At 37.9% G+C, this 19787-nt stretch overlaps 2 protein-coding genes across 2 annotated transcripts; both read right to left on the bottom strand.

Annotated features, from left to right (window-relative positions):
* Positions 1–155: 155 nt before the first annotated feature.
* Positions 156–5420, bottom strand: LOC140928713 (transcription factor HES-4-like). The gene is made up of 4 exons (XM_073378490.1): positions 4987–5420; positions 4783–4878; positions 3565–3652; positions 156–2350 (listed from the first exon to the last, which is right to left on the bottom strand). Exons 1-4 carry the CDS (start codon positions 5020–5022, stop codon positions 1800–1802), a joined length of 771 nt encoding a protein of 256 aa, XP_073234591.1. The 5' UTR covers positions 5023–5420; the 3' UTR covers positions 156–1799.
* A 2467-nt stretch (positions 5421–7887) lies between these two features.
* On the bottom strand, positions 7888–19775 carry LOC140928711 (dnaJ homolog subfamily C member 25-like). Its single transcript, XM_073378488.1, has 12 exons — positions 19642–19775; positions 19437–19465; positions 18741–18800; positions 17364–17411; positions 17119–17173; positions 16085–16191; positions 15519–15653; positions 14561–14625; positions 13467–13523; positions 13017–13221; positions 12078–12148; positions 7888–9832 (listed from the first exon to the last, which is right to left on the bottom strand). The coding sequence occupies exons 1-12, from the start codon at positions 19751–19753 to the stop codon at positions 9778–9780; spliced, it is 999 nt and encodes a 332-aa protein (XP_073234589.1). The 5' UTR covers positions 19754–19775; the 3' UTR covers positions 7888–9777.
* Positions 19776–19787: the final 12 nt, after the last annotated feature.

Genomic DNA, 19787 nt, shown 5'->3' with positions numbered 1-19787 from the left:
GAGTTGAAACAAATCTTCGAAGTTTTGGATTGTAAAACATATAGATTATCAAAACTAATGGATAAAGAGAAATTTTGTGCGTTCTCTAAGAAACATTGAAACTGTAACTGGCTTTATATTAACAGAAAAACATAGACAAGACAACCACACCCAAATGTTTGCAGTGCATGGTACACTGAATTTATTGCTTTATTATAAACCTTGACAAAATAATCCTTTTTTAGTCGTTTGCAAGTCTGTTTTTTAATAAAAAATCCACAAAGAGGAACAATAATAATTAAATTCCTTACATAGTAAAGGCAAAACCCATATCACATTGTAACGTTGAAGAAAAAATGCTAAAGGAGAAAGTGACCGAACAGTTAGAACTAAAAATTAATTAAAAATTTTTTCATTACAGTGGAACTCCAATAGAACGAGGTACCAAAAGACTAGAAAATCGTCCGTTATAACGGAGGAATGGTATATCGCCGTCCTCCTGTTCTCAAAGCTCTGGGAACTCCGCCCCTGGGAGATCTTACTCACAGACTATTTTCGTACATCTTAGAATAATATCAGGGGGGGCGAAGAATATCATTTGTTATATCGGGCTTTCGTTATGTAGGGGTTCATTATATCGGAGATTTAACAACACACTAATAGTTATTAATACTACTCAAACTAGCCTACTGCTTTGTAGTAATTAGCTGATACTAATTACAAGATAGATATATAGCGTGTACACTCTAGCAAAGAAGAACGAAAAGTGCAAAATAAAAGAAACTTTTTAAAAAAAGATTACCTGTCAATAAATTTTCAGCATTAACGCTGCCTCCTTATTAAATAAAAATTCAATTAAATAATAACTCATAGAGTTTTAAGAAAGCGATAATTTTTTTGCCGAACAATTTTGTTTTAATTAAAGACCACGTAGATTCAAATATCATGCACGTAAACTTTATATTATTTCATGTTAAACATGTAATTCTATATTCTTATAGCCTTTTATAACTTCTATAACAAAGTTTTTTTGTTTCATCTTTTTTCTTAGAAATGACAAAAATTTGTCAAGAATTATTGCCAATTAAAAATATGGCGTAGTCATCCAGGGTTCAAGACCCATTTTCACCCAAGAATACATATGGCAATACCTTAATTAGAAACAGTTGGTTTGAATTTGTGGCGGGGTACACTGAAGATAAGACGGTTGGTTAAACTGGACGATTTATCATTAGTGATTGCCTGAGAAAACATGGCCATTTTCCACCCACCTCGTTTATTTCTTTTTGAAGTAGAAGGAGTAAATTAACACAATAGGCACTACATCGTGAGCTTTCATTAAATAACTTTCCCGCCATCTATTTGAAACTTTTATGAATAACACGCCGCTCGAAAAAACTGAGCATTTTAAAAGTTAAGAACACACAAGACGGAGTAGTTTGGATCAGTGATAATAGAGACCTTCGTAGATTCGAGGATTAGGACGACCTCGAGGAGGAGATTTGACTTGAAGTCTTTTCTCGCGAATTCTCAAAAAAGAGTCACTCCGTAAAGCTTCATTTTACTATTTTTCGACAGAAAAGTCAACACGTTTTTTTTTATTGAAGGAGTTTGAGCTCTAATGATAAAACTTCTAACCTTTGATTACTTGTTTCCGTGACTACAAGGGGGACAACGACTATCGCGTTTTCCCGCCAAAATGACGCTGGTTTACGCGCGCGCACTTCTTAGTATTTAGTAGTCTCGTTCTCCTGGTCGTTCTCGTCTTAGAATCGAAAGGCCACTACCTGAAATGGAACCCGGAACCTTGACAAGCTTTATTAAGGAATCGGAGGTTTCCAGACGAAAGGCCTTGTATCAAGTCCTAGAGGTACAACTCCCGACGACGGAGTCAAACTATTATTCAGACTCAGTTCTTTACCAATCACAGGAATGAGGCCAGGTTTCGTAGCAGGGGAAGTCGGTTCCATTAGCAAGGGATTCAGTGTTGGAAACAGCAGTGCAACTTTACCGCTTGATATAGGGTAGGAGGTCAACTGAAACTGGGTAGCAGCAGGCAACACTCCCGGACTGCTTTGCAGCTGAGTGGGAAAAAAGGGTAAACTAACTGGAGAAGTTACTGATGGCGTTGGTAGCTTGGGTAATATAGGTTGATTAGCAAAGACGGGTTGAGGCAGCTGTACCCTCGTTTCAGGGACGTCTATCGGCTTGGTTGCCAGGCAACGGGCTGCTAGATGTTCAAGGAGCGTGGTTCGGAAAGTGGGGTCTGTATTGTCCAGGCTGCTAACGACTCGAGTGATTTCTGATGCACACTGATTGAAGCCAGCACGATAGTTTGCAAGGGAGACCGAGTTTGTTATAGAAGGAGTGCCTAAGGAAAATTGTGAAAGTAAATAAGTTATTGATAAACTAGCACAAGGTGCGTAAAAATGCAAAAAGAGGCAACGAGTTCAATTATAAGGCACTTATAGAAATCAGATAAATTTTATTGGATTCTTTTGTATAAATTTGCTCACAGTACGTTATGTAGGTCGTGCTCCTCAAAGACCAAATGTATGCGCTTTCATTTTGCAGTAGTCGTGGACATGTGACCAAAATTGTAAAAGCGTTTCCAAATGAAAGCTTATACTTTTTCACAAATGTATTTTCCCGAAAACTTAATAATTCAGTAAACAATTTCGAGAACGGATTCTCCTAATGGTCTAAAGCAGAACTGAGGTAGCTTTGGACAGTAGACCTACAGGTTGCTTGAAACAAAACTGTGCGAGCCTTTATGACAGGGGGCATTCAACAGTTGTTCAAAAGAGCTACAGTATTTTCCACTGGATAAATCTCTTTGCAAAGCGTCGGTTTTCCTACATTTTCGGTTTAATAGTGATTATTTTATATTATCGGGATAGATAACACTATTCAACGTTTGAACAACTGGGTCTCGACCTAGTCTACGCTGCAGAATCAGTGTCATTGTGTCTAAGGCTAGGGAGAAAACATCGCTGCATTTCATGCCTTTACATTAGGAGTCTAAGGATATTTTTATTGTTTATTGTGGTAAAGCTGAAAACTTTAAACTTAATTGTATCATTAGAACTTTAACGCTACAATGCATCTCAGGTATTAGTAAATAAGATCAAATAATAAAAAGATTAAAAAAAATTACTTTAAGGATTCAACAACATCGATGACATTTTACCAGAAGCATCCAAAAGAAACCAACAAAAACAAAGCAAAACTAAGACAATAGAGCAACAAACAAAAAAACTTTAATGGGCATTCCAGAGAAATAAACAGACTCTGCAAGCTTTGTGATCAGTAATTCACTTACATTTCAAACAGTGAATCACACTCTACAATGGTTGCATGTGACCGGGGCAGGAGTCAGTACAGATGCTGATGTTTTAGGGCGTGTGAGTGATGTCTCTATTAAACTTCTCAATAGACTGATATGAGCTATAACTTTTAGCTGTAATGTAGCATATTGAAAGTTAATTCATACAGACCCCCAACCCGACGAATTCCTTTGCAAAAATAACCATTGGAAATAAATCTTACTAAGTGGGTTGATAAATTCCGACAAAGCACACCTACCCGTAATCTGTTGACTTTTGAGATTTTTTAAATGTTGAACGGTCAGCTCCAAGATATCAGCCTTCTCTAGCTTGGAATAACAGGAATTCTGAAAAAAATGTAGCCGAAGAAAAAGCAAATACTTATGTAACCTGCGTCAATGCTAGATATTTCTCGTATTTTCACAGAGCTTACTAAGATACGTGTAGGTATATTCTTCCGTTTAAATGAGAGAAAACTTAAATTTAGTGTATAATTAAAAAACAAAATTAATGCAGGTTCTCAGCTCCTGAAGCGTTCAGGAAGATTTAATCCGCTGTAAGGATAAATCTCTACCAAGTATTTAACTTTGCTTTTAGCATGCGAAACCTGTTTAGGTTCTTATCGAAAGCTGTGCCCCAGATCTGTTTCATTTAAAACAATAAACGTTGTTCTTTGGAAAATAAGTAAAAGTGATCAGATTAGCTCTTTGGAGCAATATCCTGGAGACCAATGACTGAAGTTGGCAATCATTTAATGGACGAAAATGCACTGAAGAACGATTAACCCCAGTGTTCAAACGTCGGATAGCTCTATCCACCGGGTAAATCACTATCCAGCGGATAACTATTTGGGAAACCAGTGGCGTTTCCCACTGGACAGAGATTTATCCTTCGGATAGCGCTTTCCACCTTTTCAACAACTGGGGCCAGGGGATACTTCTAGGAACTGTTAAGAAACCACCCTCTCCCTCTGTCGCTCTTTTTACGCAGGCTGCTCACCTATTTCTTTTAACCATTAAATAAACAAATAAAAATAACAGCTCGAATTTGAAAGAAACTAACATCTCAAGAAAGCTTAAAGCTCGACGGTTTGCGCTATTCACAAATCAATCATACTTTGGCGAGCTTGCATCACGGATTTTAATACTCCGAATTATTTAAATAAGCTAGATAACCTTCTTTTCAAAATGACCCGTCAGTGTTCAAAAATGGGGGTTACATTAGAGTGGATGATCTTCTTCAAAGCCATGAAGTATCTCTTTTCAGGTTAATATATGGAATATCACAATAACGAGACAAATATGTTTCAGGCACCAGAAAAACTTTGAACAATTTTGTTAATTTTTCCTTAATATGCACAGTTCATTAAAATTGTCAATTAATCACATATTAAGGGAGTGAGACTGCAATAATTGTTCAATGCGTAACTAAGAGGAAACTAATAAAGTTCCTTCGCTGGCGTCTTAATGGAACTTACATCTTTTTTCATGGCCTCAAGGATCAATGTTTTCAATTCATTCAAACTCTCGTTTATTCTTGCTCGTCTTCTCTTTTCCATGATCGGTTTAGATGCCTGAAAAGGAATGCCAAAAATTGTAAAATTCTCGCGAACAATTTTTATCAAATACATGTTCATCAAAACAATTCAGTGAATTTTAAAGCTAAATACAAAGTAACTTACTTTTCTTCGATTTTTCGTCTTCTCTTCTTCGCTCATTTTTGCTTGAAACTCGATACCACGAACTTGACGACAGACAGCACCAAAGTTACACGAAGGTTCAGAAAACGAGCCTTTTTTCTTTTCGCTAGACGTGTGAAGAATGCATTCTATTGTTCAAACTTTTGTTTATGATAACTGGTCCATTGTAAATGAGCGTGGGAAAACATCCACAATTGTTAACCAAACCAGACATCACACGCACCGGCCAATGGAAACTCATAACCCTGTTTAAAAGAAAGCTGGGTCAGTAATTGATTCTTGATAAAAAGTAAGACGAGGGAATTATCGGTCGTGAGACAAGCGTGTTCTGATTGGCTTTTAAGCAGATAAGTACGCCCGAACGCTGGAAGTCGCGTGCGGATCACAAGATAGCTACAATATTGATCCATCATACGCACTGCGGTGAAAAGAAATGAGCATCAGGGTCGTGGGAACAGAACATTCTGATTGGCTGCGGATGCATGCTGCCTTTTTCAACGATTTTAATGGTTTCATGGGTCATTCGTTCCGAAAGGAATCTGGGTTGTTCTGTTTTGCGGCACACTCCTGTATTGTATTGGGTGCAAAGTTGGTATAAATAATCAGCAAACAAAGCAAGTATTTACAGATCACACGAAAGCTTTCTCTCTCTCCACATTTTCAACAGCGCAAAACAATGACCAGGTCAAGCACACAAAATAAATGACGACTCTGTTCGAGAGTGAAAAAGATTTTTTAGCTGATTTTGTTCACATTACACTCCGTTCTCTAATGCTACTGTCACGATTATAAGTAAGTGGAACTATGATTTTCCGCATACTGTGTACTGGTTCTGAATAAGACTGTTGTTAACAGTGACTGACGTTAATTATTGACAACCTGTGAGGTAGTCATCTTCTTCAATTCAGAGTCAAAGTGAGGTGTATATCGTCAGTTTCTCGTCAATTGATGTTATTAAACTCCGTTTATTGACCGATTAGTCAATTAACTGGCGAGATACAACTCACTTTAACTCTGAAGATGACTACCGCACAGGTTGTGCCAAAACGTCAGTCACTGCCAACAAAAACAGTTCTAAGGACTACACTCACCCACACGAGCATATTCCACTTACTTACGACACGTTTGGTTTCAAACCAGAGAACCGTTCACTCTCTCATGATTATTGCTTGAATGAAAGCATGTTGAATGTTGGATGTTTGAAGCAACCCTCCCTAAAATGCCCTAAACTCCTGCAGCGTTTGGAAATAACTTGAAGTAAATTTTTGAAGAGTCAGAGAACATGAATTACGTGCTAAGCTGAATATTCACTAAAAAGTATTATTAAATCAAGAGGGAAAATAACCTGTATAACTTGTTCGACTTCATTGAAATAAAAACGTTCCTCGATTCCCGGCCCTTTTTTTCACTGCAAACTACGGAAAACAGCTATAATTTATAAAACCTAAACAATGAAACAAAAAGAAGGATAGGATGCGACAAAAAGCGTTTATTTTTTTCCAGAAATCTCAGTGCCCGCAGGGTTTTTCAATCGCCCAGCTCCTTCTACAGATATTGTGACTTTTATCTCTTATTACCATGTTCTTTATGCGGTCTGGTCATTGAAAAGAATCCGGCACTGAGGATGGAATTCATTTATCTATTACTTACTATTTTGAGGAGAATAAACCATCCTATTAATCGAAGTTACAGACGTCAAATCCTTTGTCGAGAGAGCGATTACTCAAGAATTTTCCCTAACGACAGTGTTTATTAAATGTTTGAAAATCTCAATTGTTTTTAACAATGGGCTTCAGCAGGCGTTAAATTCCTATAAACTAGGTCATGATGATATATTTACTGACCCAGCCGGCAGCATTCAGCGCGTGCATGGGCGTATTAGAAAAGTTGCTTTCTTTAAAAATGTTTTGTTTAATAATCTCATTTTAAAGGGTAGTTGTTTTCGCTAAAGCTGGTACCCCGAGTATAAACGTAACAACCCAGAAAAAGATATTCTAGTTGAGAAAATACAAATATATAGCCTTGTTTATTGGAGACAGGCAGGGATTCTAAATGCAGTACCCGCTGTTAGTCACCGTAAGATAGAAATGCAACTATTTCAGATTTCTAAAAAAATCACCGGCTAGTTATTAGCCGCTGATATTTGGGGGTAGAGTAGTATGTAAAGATTTTCATCTTAGGGTATAAAGGGATAATGTTCTTGAATAAAGCCGAATTAACTTGAAATCTTCCGCAGGGGATGCTATTTTTGTGTCGTTCTATTGCGCTATTTTTATTTTGCGCTACTGTCCGTCGCCTTCAGCAAAAAGCAAACTAATTTCCTTTAACTTAAATTTCAAGGTCAATTAAGTTGGAATTACGTAAGTCTGTCGTTATTTTAGACTTGATCGCCAACTACAAAACAAAAGTAAATCTCTAGCAGTGCAGTTTCAAGCGGATTCCAGGAAAAGCCGTAAACAGGCCATTTCCGAGTTCCTAAAACTCTCACTTTCAAAACGAGTCGGGCAAAGTGCAAAACCTTCTTGTGAAAATAAGTTTTATTTGCATGAATAAATATCATCTTCATATCAATGAATTCACACTTAGCCTCGCTTTAGAACGGAGGCTTAAGGCAACAGGGAAATGGCCTATTAGAATGAATGGATCGAGCCGCATATCCCTTTGTCGCTTCATTCATGAAGATGACTACAGTCACACTGCTTATGGAGAAGAAACAAGTCTCTAAGGTCCAGGACTTCCTTTCGTTGTCCACTCGTTCGTTACAAAAAAGTCGAGTGACTCTGGGTACGAGAATCGAGAAGGCTCCAAAGCGGTCAAACGTTTGAGGCGTTTCTCTTTCAGTTATTTGATGCAATTTTATTTACCATTAAGTAGAGACACAGACAAAGATGGATAATTTTTATTTCGGTAATATTAAGCTTTCTTCGAGAGAGTGGACGATTTAAGATGAACTTTTACTGTTTTTTTCTTTACATTTCAGAGAAAGAATGTACCGATAGTTTTACACATTTAGAAGTACTGTTTCTTATTTCCGAAACTTTTCGCATACGTAATCTACACAACCTGCAATGTACGGACATGATAGTTGCGGATACACTGAGTCTCTCACTTAAGTCTCGCCTGAGGTAACAGTGAGATAATTTACTTCGCTACAAAGCCAGGGAACAATAAAAGTTCACTGACGGCAAAAAAGACAGCTACCGAGATGTTAAACAAACCATTCTATAGCCGGACTGGCTCAAATTTCCGGCTTAAAAGACACAGCACGCCTAGAGCACCGCGGCAAACAAACTTTAGGGTGACCGCTTTAATCTCGGTAAGCAAATGATAAATGTACTACGACTAAAATTCCCCGAGAAATTATTTTTCACACGGTGAGTGTCGCCATGACATCGTCTGTTTTGGTTTGGTGCTCACAGTATTTGTAGCACCGTGAAACTATTTCCTTTAAGGCGCTAACATAAGTTAAGTTCAAGTTGTGACTTGTCGTCCTGTTGACATCAGGCCAAGATTTTTCCTGATTGTATATCGCATGAAGGATATCCTCTGCCAGGCGTTCATATAGTAGAGCGCAGAGTTCAGATGGTAGGGAGCGAGTTAAATCGTACGCGAGAAAACGAGGGAAAAAACGAGGGGAGACTGTAGGGAGAGCGTTCCCTCCCCTTTCCCTCTGTAGTCTCCCCTCGTTTTTTTTTCTCGTCAATTTTTTTCCCGCGCTCTACTATGTGAACGCCTGGAACAGACTACATGAAGGAAAAATGCCTTGCCTTGAACTTTGCCTTCGTATAGTTAAATTTCAGAACACAATTAGTGACTGCATTGGTGCCTGCTTTGATAGGATAGGGAAAATGAAAAATAGATTCTTCTACTTCTGTAACAAATAATTATTCGAAAACTACTTCTGCTGAGTAGGTTTTAATAACACCACACGGCATTAAAACCTTCCACAGTAATATTCCATAAGTAGTTTTAGTACCGTTGGGCCAAATTCTTGCTTTAAAATATTCTTGCCCTATTACATTCTTGAGAGAAATGACGCACCACGTTTACGGCAAATGACAAAGATGAACATGAGACCATTTCCCGCCACTTACTAAAGTTTTATGCATGAAAACTAGGAGACGGTGTGCCCAAATTCTCGAAACAACGTGAATACATTTAGAGAGATCTAAAGTCACGTAACGGCAAATGCCAATTTGCTCCACGTGACCAAGTTTTCTCTCTATGTTTGCCATACATTTGTAGGAATTAACTTGCACAGCTCTTTTCTACCGATTTCCCATTAGAGAAAATCGCAACTTGAATCTGACGTTTACCGTTTCCTGTAAAAGTGATTCTAAACGCGTGTATTAGTAGCCTGTGTACAGACCCCCCTCCCCTCAGGAAAAATCGGAGAAGGGGCGTCTGTGATTCACCGTTTCTAATCGTGTATGGAGGCCATTAATAATGTCTCACTCTCTCAATTGCTCGATGGAAATAAGTCGCATGCACCGACATTTTAAGAACTGGAAAGACATGAGACATGAGCCACGGAACTTTTGGTCGGTGAAAACTATTGTTTTTATTTATGCAAAATTATTCCCATACACGATTAGCGACGGTGAATCACAGACACCCCTTTTCCCATTTTCCTGAGGGGAAGGGTAGGGGGGTCTGTACACAGGCTAGTGTATTAGCAATCCTAAAGACATCTCCGTCTTTTGCCGTAACCGTAATGCTAGCTATCTTTCTATCTCTATTCCTGTTGTTGTTTTTCTGACAGATGTGAAATTATTAGTCATCTTCAATGAAGGTCATCTGGCCTGGACCTCCCTTCTTCATGTATCGTCTGAAAAAATAACAGTCAGTACCATTTAACCAAGAGATGAAAGTTGTACGGCAACCAGGGATGGTATTAATCTATGTGACAGTTTTCAGCAAGGGAGTAAAGGCGAAATAGGGCACGCGAAAACACGAACGGCGCGCGTTTCTGCGTTTCACGCGCACGATGCGAAAAAGGTTGCAATGAACGTTTAACCGGGGCTATGACCGTCACGCAATTTTCTATCTTTTTTAAAAAACTAACACGTGACTTCACGTCAACTGAAATCCAAAAACAAAAGTGCAGTTTTTTTATGCAACGCCAGCAAATATCACCAGAAAATTATTACGTTTAGTACGGCTCTGATGAAGTTTGTTTGATATCTTCTTTAAAACTCTACAGGGCATTTTTCGTAAGACTAAGGGTACTGTACAGTACCGCAAGTGATCCCCAACCGCAAATGATCCCGAGACCGCAAATGATTCCCAAAATGGACCGCAAATGATCCTCGACCGCAAGTGATCCCCAAAGTTGATCGCAGATGATCCCGAAAGAAAAATAGGAATGGCTTAGACTGGAGTTAGCGGATCATCGTCAAAAAGTAAGATTAAACGCTAAATTTCAGTTCTAAAATAAATTCATGAATAAAAACTAAATGAAAACATCATTCAAGTGTAAAAACGAAGTCGGTAGGCCACACACGACTTTTACCTCATGCCAAAATGCTGCTTGTTCCAATGAATTTTCTCTCTGGCGGGTAGATTATACCTCTGAAGGAAAACGTTTTGTCTGAGCAAATGTGATTTTTGCCGCTTATTTCATACTGAGAGGTCATGACACGCATTTTCGGCAGTTATTGTTGTTTCTGGTCGGCATGATTTGTCCTTTAATGCAAGAGCATTTCCTTTGACCTCTTTTCAAATGCAATGCTTTTCATTGCGGCTAAATAAGGGTTTTAGGTTGTTTAAGTTTCTTTAAAGTGCCTCATGGATCCGAATAATTATAAGCGACTTTTTTTTAGTGCGTGAATGTGACGGTTCCTACGATGTTTTGTCACTCGATAACTACCGCTTGCCTCGCTTTTGCGTTTCTCATTACCAGGTTTTAGATTCTTCGTAACTGTCTCCAGCAAAGACACAACAAATGGATATACATATAAGCGTCAATATAACTATTCGCAACATGTTCATGAGCTTTAAGCAAGTTGCTCTTTCAAAATAAACCGAAACCTGTGGACATTGATAAGTTCGGGGGCATTTTGACGTGTTTTTATTTCAAATCATATCTTGTTTCGTAACGAGCACTCCCAGGCCCGGGACACTCCTAAGTTACGAACCAATGTCTTGCTGTTTATCACGTAAAATTAACACTTCAGAGAAAAATCAAAACTAAATATTCTGAAAATTAATTGGACACTTCTAAAAAGATCAGTAAAGTCAATAAAGCTCTTGTTATGTAGAGGGTGCCCGGCTTTGTATTCCTCAGTAGACAATTTGAGCTTGGGCGTTAAAATAATAGAGTTTTTTCTGCGTAAGGTCCTACCTGTCTTAAATTTTCAGCGACGAAACAGTTCTTTAAAGAAAACTGAAGCAATTGACAATGGAAGAAGTGTACGGTTGATACCATATCCTTTTCAGATTTATTCTACTTTTTTTTGGCCTTGTATAAATTGACCTGAGACGAAGCGTCCTCCTTCCCTTTTTCTTTAGAAGGCGCGAGAAAAGGGTTCCTTTTTATAATCAGTCCTTTTTTGTAATCAGTCCCATAAAATCCATTCCATTCCTCAAGTTTTCACGGGATCATTTGCGGTCAACTTTGGGGATCACTTGCGGTCGAGGATCATTTGCGGTCCATTTTGGGGATCATTTGCGGTTGGGGATCATTTGCGGTACTGTACAGTACTAAGTAATGAGTTCAACACAGAATTGACTTAAAACAGCGCCGGATATCCTCGCGACAGCTAGCCTGCGTAGCATGGCGATTTTGGTTGGGCGCGCTAAATAATAAAGGCGAGCGAGGGCAGAGAAACCGCGAGGAGATTGGGGCAGGAGCAACTTTACTCGCGGCTTCGCCGCTCGTTTGCGCGCGTTTTTGCTGCTTCGCCGCTCAGTCGTGCTCCCGACAAAAACGCCATGCTACGCAGGCTACGTGACAGCCCCATTAAAGGCCACGATTCAAATAGAGATTACCAAAACCCCGACCACAACAAAACACACTCGGTAACCCAAACTAGTTTCTATAGTACTTGTATTGTGTTTAAGCCGTTCATTACCTGTAGGCTTTGAACTTGTTACTTTGAGCCAGTTTAATTCTCATTTCTTCTTCTTGTTCAGTTTTGTACTCCTACGGAGAAAATCAAAAGGGCGATCAAAAGTACGTCGACACGCAGAAAACGTCTTTGTTCCGCTACGCCTTCTATTAAGGATGAAACTTACTGCCGTTTTTTCCACGCAAGACTGCAACAATATCAAATTTTATTCTCCAGTGAAGGCAGCGCTGTCGAATTTTTTATATTGGAATATGTGAAAAGAGAATGACGGATTTTACGTGCATGGAACACACAATGTGATGGACAAAATGGGGTTTGTTTTGCTTCTCTAGCATTGCAGACTGCAAAAGATCCAACGACGTTAACTTCAGTTTGTGAACTCTGTCCGGCCTACAACTAAATTTTGTCCACAGAACAGCTTTTCCACGTAACAGTTACTCTCTTTGTGATCAGTTTCTATGACAATTAGACATTTATTGCAGGCGACAAGGGGAGCCCACAGTCCTAATCTGAACCAACAGGTTGTTATCACGCATGCGTCGCATGTATGTAAGCACTATTCGTTTGGAGTTCCTCTAGGAGTGAATGGTATGCAAAGAACCCACTCTGATCACGCGTGTTCGAACCTTAAGTACCTTCTATCACTAGTTTTAACCTTCTATCACGTGAAAGTTACGCAAAGAACCAGCGTTGGAGCAAGAGCGTTTTGGCCTCCGATAAGAAGCAATAAACTCGCCCGCACTCTCTAACCTTTGGTTATTTACTAGTATAAGTCATAGGTTTGAATCAGTCATAGGTCACAAGTACAAATCCTGTCTGGCATTCAGGATTTTTTTCACTCTCCCGTTCCTACGACGACATCTCTCATATCCATTTCTGAACTTAACCTTCACCAGCTTTCATTCTTAAGGAGATTTCTTTTCTCCAGGAGATTTAACTTACTTGGAAGTTAGAATCAATCCACAACTGGCGTGAGAAGAATACTTTTTTCTCCGCAGGATCTAAAGCATCCCAGTGTATGGAACTCAAACCCAATTTTTTCCTTATAATGTATTGTTTCTCTTCATCACCATACTCCTCCCCACATATGGTAAATTTCCAGTGCCAGCGCAACAGCCATGCGATGTAGCATAAAATCGTATAGGGACTAAAATATAGAAAAAAACATTGAGTTAGCAATTTTGAGCGAGCGGTTGCCGACAGATAAGGATTCTATTGTCACAGAATATTATTAAGAAAAAAGCAACAACAACAACAAAAAACAAACAAACAATTAAAAGCTTTAATTGGCCCAAAAATACAGCCTCTACATTGTAATCATCGATCCTCATTGCGAAGAGGGATGGCTGTATTTGAAGGCTAATATTGTAGGTAAAATTATTGACAACTCACAGAAATACAATCCTCAGCCAAAGGACATCTGTTATTTTTGGTTTACTGTAACCTCCCCTAAGAAAACAATAAAATATTAGGTCTGAGGGACTATCAAAGAGAAACAAGACATATAGTTACACCATACATGTAATTACATAAATTAAGTTCCCTATAAAACGCAGCCAGGTGCCTCGGATTGACTCCTCAAAAGTTGCTTTCTCTTCATCTCAAATGTTTAAGCCAAAACCTAAACAGCAGTACTGATGGGCCTTTATTCCAAACCAATCCATTTTGTTTTGTTCACTTACTTTTAGTTTAAGACTTTCAAGACAATAAAACACAATCTCAAATGTAAACATGGCAAACAGCTTTCTGTGGCTAGTAATAATATTATTATTAGCAGGACTTTAAGGTAGACTTCCACCATGTTATTTTTACATGCTTAATAGAGGCAATGTATGAAGTGCTGTGTGTAAACATGAAAGTTGACTAAGATAAATTCAACTTTTATGTTTATGCGGGACCTTTCAGTCATATATTGCATCTAGTTATTGGGCTGTCCCGTGAGGGCAACACCCAATCAAGAATTACCTTCCATCTACATAAAAAACGACGAAATGGTGAACGGAACTCCCAGAAGGCTTTACGTGTCTTATCTCTTCTTCAACTGGGCTGATTTTTGGGAGGGGACAGGTCATTTTAGGATGTCTGGCAAACAGACTTTGAAGTCCATTTGGTAGGAACACAAAATTATTGTGTGGGGTCAAAACATCTCCAGATCGATCAGTCGATCTTTGCGTCCTACGGGAAGCATACCAAAAATTATTTTGTGTCTTTGGGGATTTTTATGCATCAGGGACACAGGACGCAGAGGTAACAAAATCACTGCATTTCCATTAGAAGAGTAAGTGACCAGACAAAATGTCCTTTATCCAAGGACTTGATGGACAAAGCCTATTTTGACCGGACATTGTCTGTTGACCAGCCATTACACATTATTTTAAGCCCTGCAAAGTCTACTAAGGTCATTGAGCTTTGCAATACATGTACATCTCACCACAACAAGGTTCATCGCGGGGAGGAAGGTGTGGGGTCAAAATCATCAAACTCACCTGATGTCCAGAGAGTTTTCAACAACTTCTCTGAGTATGGATTCCTCTTCTTCCTTTATTTCTTCCTGTAAACATAGACAAAAGAGTAAGACAGAAGTAAGTCGTAAGACTTAGTGGGGTGGTCAGTGGCACTTTCTTAAGCTGTATAGCGGGGTTTTTGAAAAATCTGTCCACAGTCTTGGGATGCTTTGTTCTTCCAACTAATGGTAAGTGGCCGCAAATGGCCACCAAGGCCTTGGTGTTGAGTTCAAGGTCAGTGCTCATGTGAATAGAAGTACATGAATACATACACTATATGTACCTTCAGCGTTTTCCATGATGCCGATGCTGCATTTTCTTGTTACATGCTGAGACGTTAGCAAAGATGTATAACAAGGAGAAATTTCACGAAAGAGGAGTTTTCAATGAGGTTAGCGGACACTTCATTTCAGTTTATAATCCACAATTTAAAGACTTGTTCTCCACTTCTCTCATATTTTGTCACTATAGTGGTGCAAAGCACGTTTATCAGCTTACAGAGGGTAGTGCATTGCTTGTCATCTGGAAGCTGTTATAAGTGTAAGCTGTTATGTTGTCATGAGCTTATCTGAGCAAGTGTCCTTTTGAATAAAATACATGTAGTTGAATTCAATATTAGTCTTGTTTACTGTGTGGTTCTATCAAATTTCCACTTACATGATTCAGTTCCTCAGTTGATACTCAAACTAAAAGTCCTATCTTATTCACAAATGCATATACCATTCTGTAATTAATTTATTAATATCAAGGCGGTCCTCAACATCAATTGATGTATCTCAAATGTAAATACAATTTTTGCCCACACTTCCTAAGCATTGGAACTATAGCTAGTATATAGTCAGGTAGACATCCCTATTTTCTTCAGTGATTATCTTTTCTGCAGCAAAAGTGGACATCTATCTTAAACTTACAACCAAACAATTGAGAGAAACAGTAGTACCTTAGATTTCTTTCCCTTTTTCAAGTTATTTAAAAGGCCTTCTTCTCTTGCTCTCTGCATAGCCTTGTTTCGATATTTTGGCATTGTTAAGGCATACTTTACAGCTTCATTGTAACGAGACCAGCCATGAAGATACTGAAAAAGGAAAAATCATCTAAACACTCTTGAAACTGACAATATTCAGATTGTCTTATAAATCTAACTCTTGGGATTACTTTACCAACCATGGAGAATACATTATTGCTGGTACTGGTTTTGTGTTTAGTGTAGTCAATATAGGTCAGTTGTCTCTTGGCAAAAATTCTGAAGTTTCTATGGTGGGTCTTCATAAGAATATACAGGTGTAAATACCCACGAAAGATGTATGTGGCAATTTTTTCTGGGATATTGCCTTACAAATTGTAACAATTTTCACCTGACTATTGCCCTGGTGTCACCTGTTCATTATGATAAAGTTGTGTTTGTATTATTAATGAATGAGTGAATATTATACTTTTTTATTTACTTAATAAGCAACTACCCATCACCCATTATTATCATTATTACTGTACATTACTGTACTGTACCTGCAGCAAAGATACAACTGTTATAGACACTGCTATGACGACTCGTACATCCACTTTTGGAGTAACTCGTCTTCTGTAGTAACGATAATAGTGCCCATATGTCTCCTCTGTTGAAATTAAAACACAACATGTTTCAGGTGAATGCAATTCAAACGGGACAGACAGCAAATTGTTGTTGCTTGAAATATCTGCATGTTGTATGTTCTATTCATCAGTAGGATGCCTAAAATGTGCGCAGTTTCACAATTATTGGTTTGGACACCATTCAAGTCCACCATACTTGAATCCCCAAATTTATGCAAAGGAGCATGGATCACCCATGCTGCCAGCACTGTGAACAGCACTTTCAGGGTCATAAGGGCTGTCACTTTTTTGTTAAGGAGGTGGGAAATGCCATAATTATCATCTTTCTCCTCCTCATCGTCATAACGCTGAACAAGAATAAACAAGACTAAGGCCCGGGCCAAACATAACATTTTCAAATCTGCTGAATTTAATGCTAACACCCTTGTCAGGGTGCAAAGAAAATCATTTTTAAAGCTTGCCATTCGGGCAAGCTGAAACTAACATTTACTTGCCCAGACGTCAGTTCAACCAGCCTCCAAAACATTTTGACTAACAGAATTGGTTTCACAGTTCTTCTGTTATTCAAATTCCTCAAAAAACATCACTTGCCCGTCAGCAAGTTAAAAAAAGAATTCACAAGTCCGATAGCAAAATCCACTAGTCCTGGGCTACTACTTTCTTTGCACGCTGATTGTTCTCTATCAATGTCTTGCATAAGTTTCGGCACATGTGAAATTCAGATGTTTGAACTGTGCCTAAGCCCCACTGGCATATTTTAAAATGTATGTCATGCTCCAGCCAGCCATACTGAAGTCAAAATTAATTTGATCCATGGAAGATCCGAAATAAGAGCAGTGGGACTCAATGGAAGAATGACCCATGGATCCACGGACCTTCATGTTATGAAACAATAATTGCAATTATTTTTTTTTGTAATTTTTCTGCATGCAAAGTATATGGAATGGTACCTGGGTGATCCAACATGTAGTCATAATCTGCTCTTTGTTCATCATCTTTTAAGACCTAAAATATATGTCAATATCACCATCAAGGACCTTCCTATTGTTTATTCTAGAGGCTGTAAAATATCAGCTGAACATTAAAGATATTATCAAATCATAAAGATATTATCTTATTAGGGAAAAACTAAATAAAAGTGATAAAAAAAAATTTATTCAATTTTGAACATTGCATTATTTTGTATATTTTTTACCTCATAAGCTGTTGCAATAAGTTGAAATTTAGCTTCAGCGTCTTCACCCTATAAATCAAACAAGGATGAAATATAATAAAAAAATCTGATCCTTTTTTTATCACACCACCAACAAAAATAGATATTACTTTATACTTGAAGAAAAAAGAGTATGGATCTTATGAAACTTATGAAAATAAAAATGAGTTCAATGCAGTATAAAAACACTATTCTGGGAAAATGTTCACTTGTATACTAAGTAAATGAACATAAAACTCATACAGTGAAACCGCGCCTTATGGCCACCTCAGTAATATGGTCACCCCGTTATAATGGCCACTTTTTTGGCAGCTCAGCAAAATGGCATTCATTGTCTTGTAAAAAAACCCTCGTTAATACAGTCACCCGTTGAAACGGCCAAATTTTTTTGCCCACTGGTGACCGTATAAACGAGGTTCCACTATAACAAATTTGTAACCTTAACAACAGCCATCTCTCTATGGCCATTAATAAAATTGCTTTGTGTTGGTGGACTTTCTACACAAGTTATTCACTTTTATGTTAACCTCTACAAGGGCTACAACTCCACAGTGGAAACTGCCAAAATATCCAAAGTAAACTAATCCTCAATCATAACCAGATACATTTTTGACCAGTAAAATCTGTTCTCAGTTTAAAATGGTACCAGAGCCGGTGTTGTCCAAAGCTAAGTTAAGATAACCGAGGGTTGGTGCAATAATCTTAACAAGCAAATACAGTTTAATTCTTGCTTTTGCAAGAGAAGGAAACCAGGATAACAATTTAACCCCAGGTTATCACTAATCAGCTTTCAAACAACTAAGCCCTGGTTGAAAAATCACTTCAACATGATTTTATTATACCTTCAAATCAATAGGTACACCCAAGTTACCTCACTTTGTACGTTCCACATTTTTGTTCTGAACACAGTTTTCCTTATATGTTTACACCTCCATAGAGACAATAAAATAATTTTATTTGTGTCATTGTACACTTCTATCAACCCCAACAGCCAACCCTTTACAAAAGCCACTTAGTTTGATTGCTGTTTGAGGTATAACATTACTTGTCCAAAAAACAACTTTTTTCCCCTAGCTTAGAGCATTAGATCAGCTTTCATTCCCAACATATGGACAGCTCAACAGTTGATTTTTGAAATTTTTTACTGTGAAACAAGAGAATAAGGTAAATATAGGTATTAACCTTCTTGACTGAAATCGTTTGACCCAAAATAAAAGCCAATATGCTGAATGTCTCATGACCCTCCTCTTTACACTAAAAATCAGCTGTAACAAATCTTTTTGCATTAAACTTTCATTAATGAAAAAGGTACGTAGTCTGTCTTGCAAGAATTGAAGCCAAGGAAGCTCAATATAATACCTTATATCGATCAGGATGATACTTCCGAGCAAGTTTCCTGTACGCTTTACCTATTTCACCCTAGAGAGAAATTAGAGCAACTCATGTCAGAAAAAATCTTGTAGTATGATTAAGCTATGATATTTTAATAGTACCGCCAACATCTGCAGACTATATCACAACAGGTAAGAGTAAAACACTTTAACAACAACACACCTGTTTGTTATATACTAAAACAGATATCAGAAAAAAAGTTAAGGATTGTATTATTTATTAATAATTTGCTTTTTTGGCAAGAAAGACCCTAGAACCTAGATATAGGTGCTATCTGTCTTTTAATGCATTAACACTGGCATTTACGTGTTAATGCATTAATTAAGACATCTCAAAAGGCTGACGCAAAAAGGAAATGTATTTGTGGAAAACACACAAGGGCAAGCTGATATCAACAGGGCTAAATCTACACAGCTGTGACTAAAATTAGACATTTTGCGCATCAAAGAGATATTTTTCTTTAAGAAGGCCTTAAATATTTACTTGTAAGGGTATTTTAACACCACTGTATTATCACTGTATTTGCATAGTAATGGGAAACAAATCACAAAATCGTTTTATGTAACATTCTAAATCATCAAAGTAGTAACCACGAAATCATGGTCAAGACGGAAATCGCGGTTAACAACTGATTATAACGTAACAACATTTGGTGAAACTTACTTTCGATGACTGTCTGTAGACACCAAGAACTAACAATCAGAAAAAAAAATCGAATCAGTTTAGGAAGAATTAAATTTCACTTAATAGTTTTGTAACACAGCCAATTGAACTGGAGAGTCCCGTTTTAAAATTCCGGAAAATTCACAATCTTAACTCGTAAGATCAAGAGTTTCAAGTTGACAAAAATAAACAAAAACTTTCTTACCATCGTAGCAGTTTTCTGTTCCACAATAGAGGCCCTCGATAAAGCCATGAACTGAAGAATTAAATAAAATAAGAGGAAGAAAACAAGCAAAGATCACCCTGCAAACTAACATGTTCACTTCCCCGTGATGAAAGAAATGATTTGGC

This window comes from Porites lutea, chromosome 2 (assembly GCF_958299795.1).
Source record: "Porites lutea chromosome 2, jaPorLute2.1, whole genome shotgun sequence".
In the NCBI taxonomy this organism is placed as follows: domain Eukaryota; kingdom Metazoa; phylum Cnidaria; class Anthozoa; order Scleractinia; family Poritidae; genus Porites; species Porites lutea.
Note: the sequence above shows the minus strand (reverse complement) of the source record. Positions and strands in the feature narration are given on the sequence as shown.

Bases quoted from the DNA above. Each gene is read 5' to 3' on its own strand.
- LOC140928713 (XM_073378490.1), bottom strand. From the start codon at position 5,022: ATGAGCGAAGAAGAGAAGACGAAAAATCGAAGAAAA. The intron at 4,879-4,986 runs GTAAGTTACTTT...ATTCCTTTTCAG, and splicing joins AGACGAAAAATCGAAGAAAA to GCATCTAAACCGATCATGGA. The intron at 3,653-4,782 runs GTAAGTTCCATT...CATTTTTTTCAG, and splicing joins TTGAGGCCATGAAAAAAGAT to AATTCCTGTTATTCCAAGCT.
- LOC140928711 (XM_073378488.1), bottom strand. From the start codon at position 19,753: ATGTTAGTTTGCAGGGTGATCTTTGCTTGTTTTCTTCCTCTTATTTTA. The intron at 17,412-18,740 runs GTATTATATTGA...TTTGATTTATAG, and splicing joins ATCATCCTGATCGATATAAG to GGTGAAGACGCTGAAGCTAA. The intron at 9,833-12,077 runs GTAATGAACGGC...TTATTTTTTCAG, and splicing joins AACAAGTTCAAAGCCTACAG to ACGATACATGAAGAAGGGAG.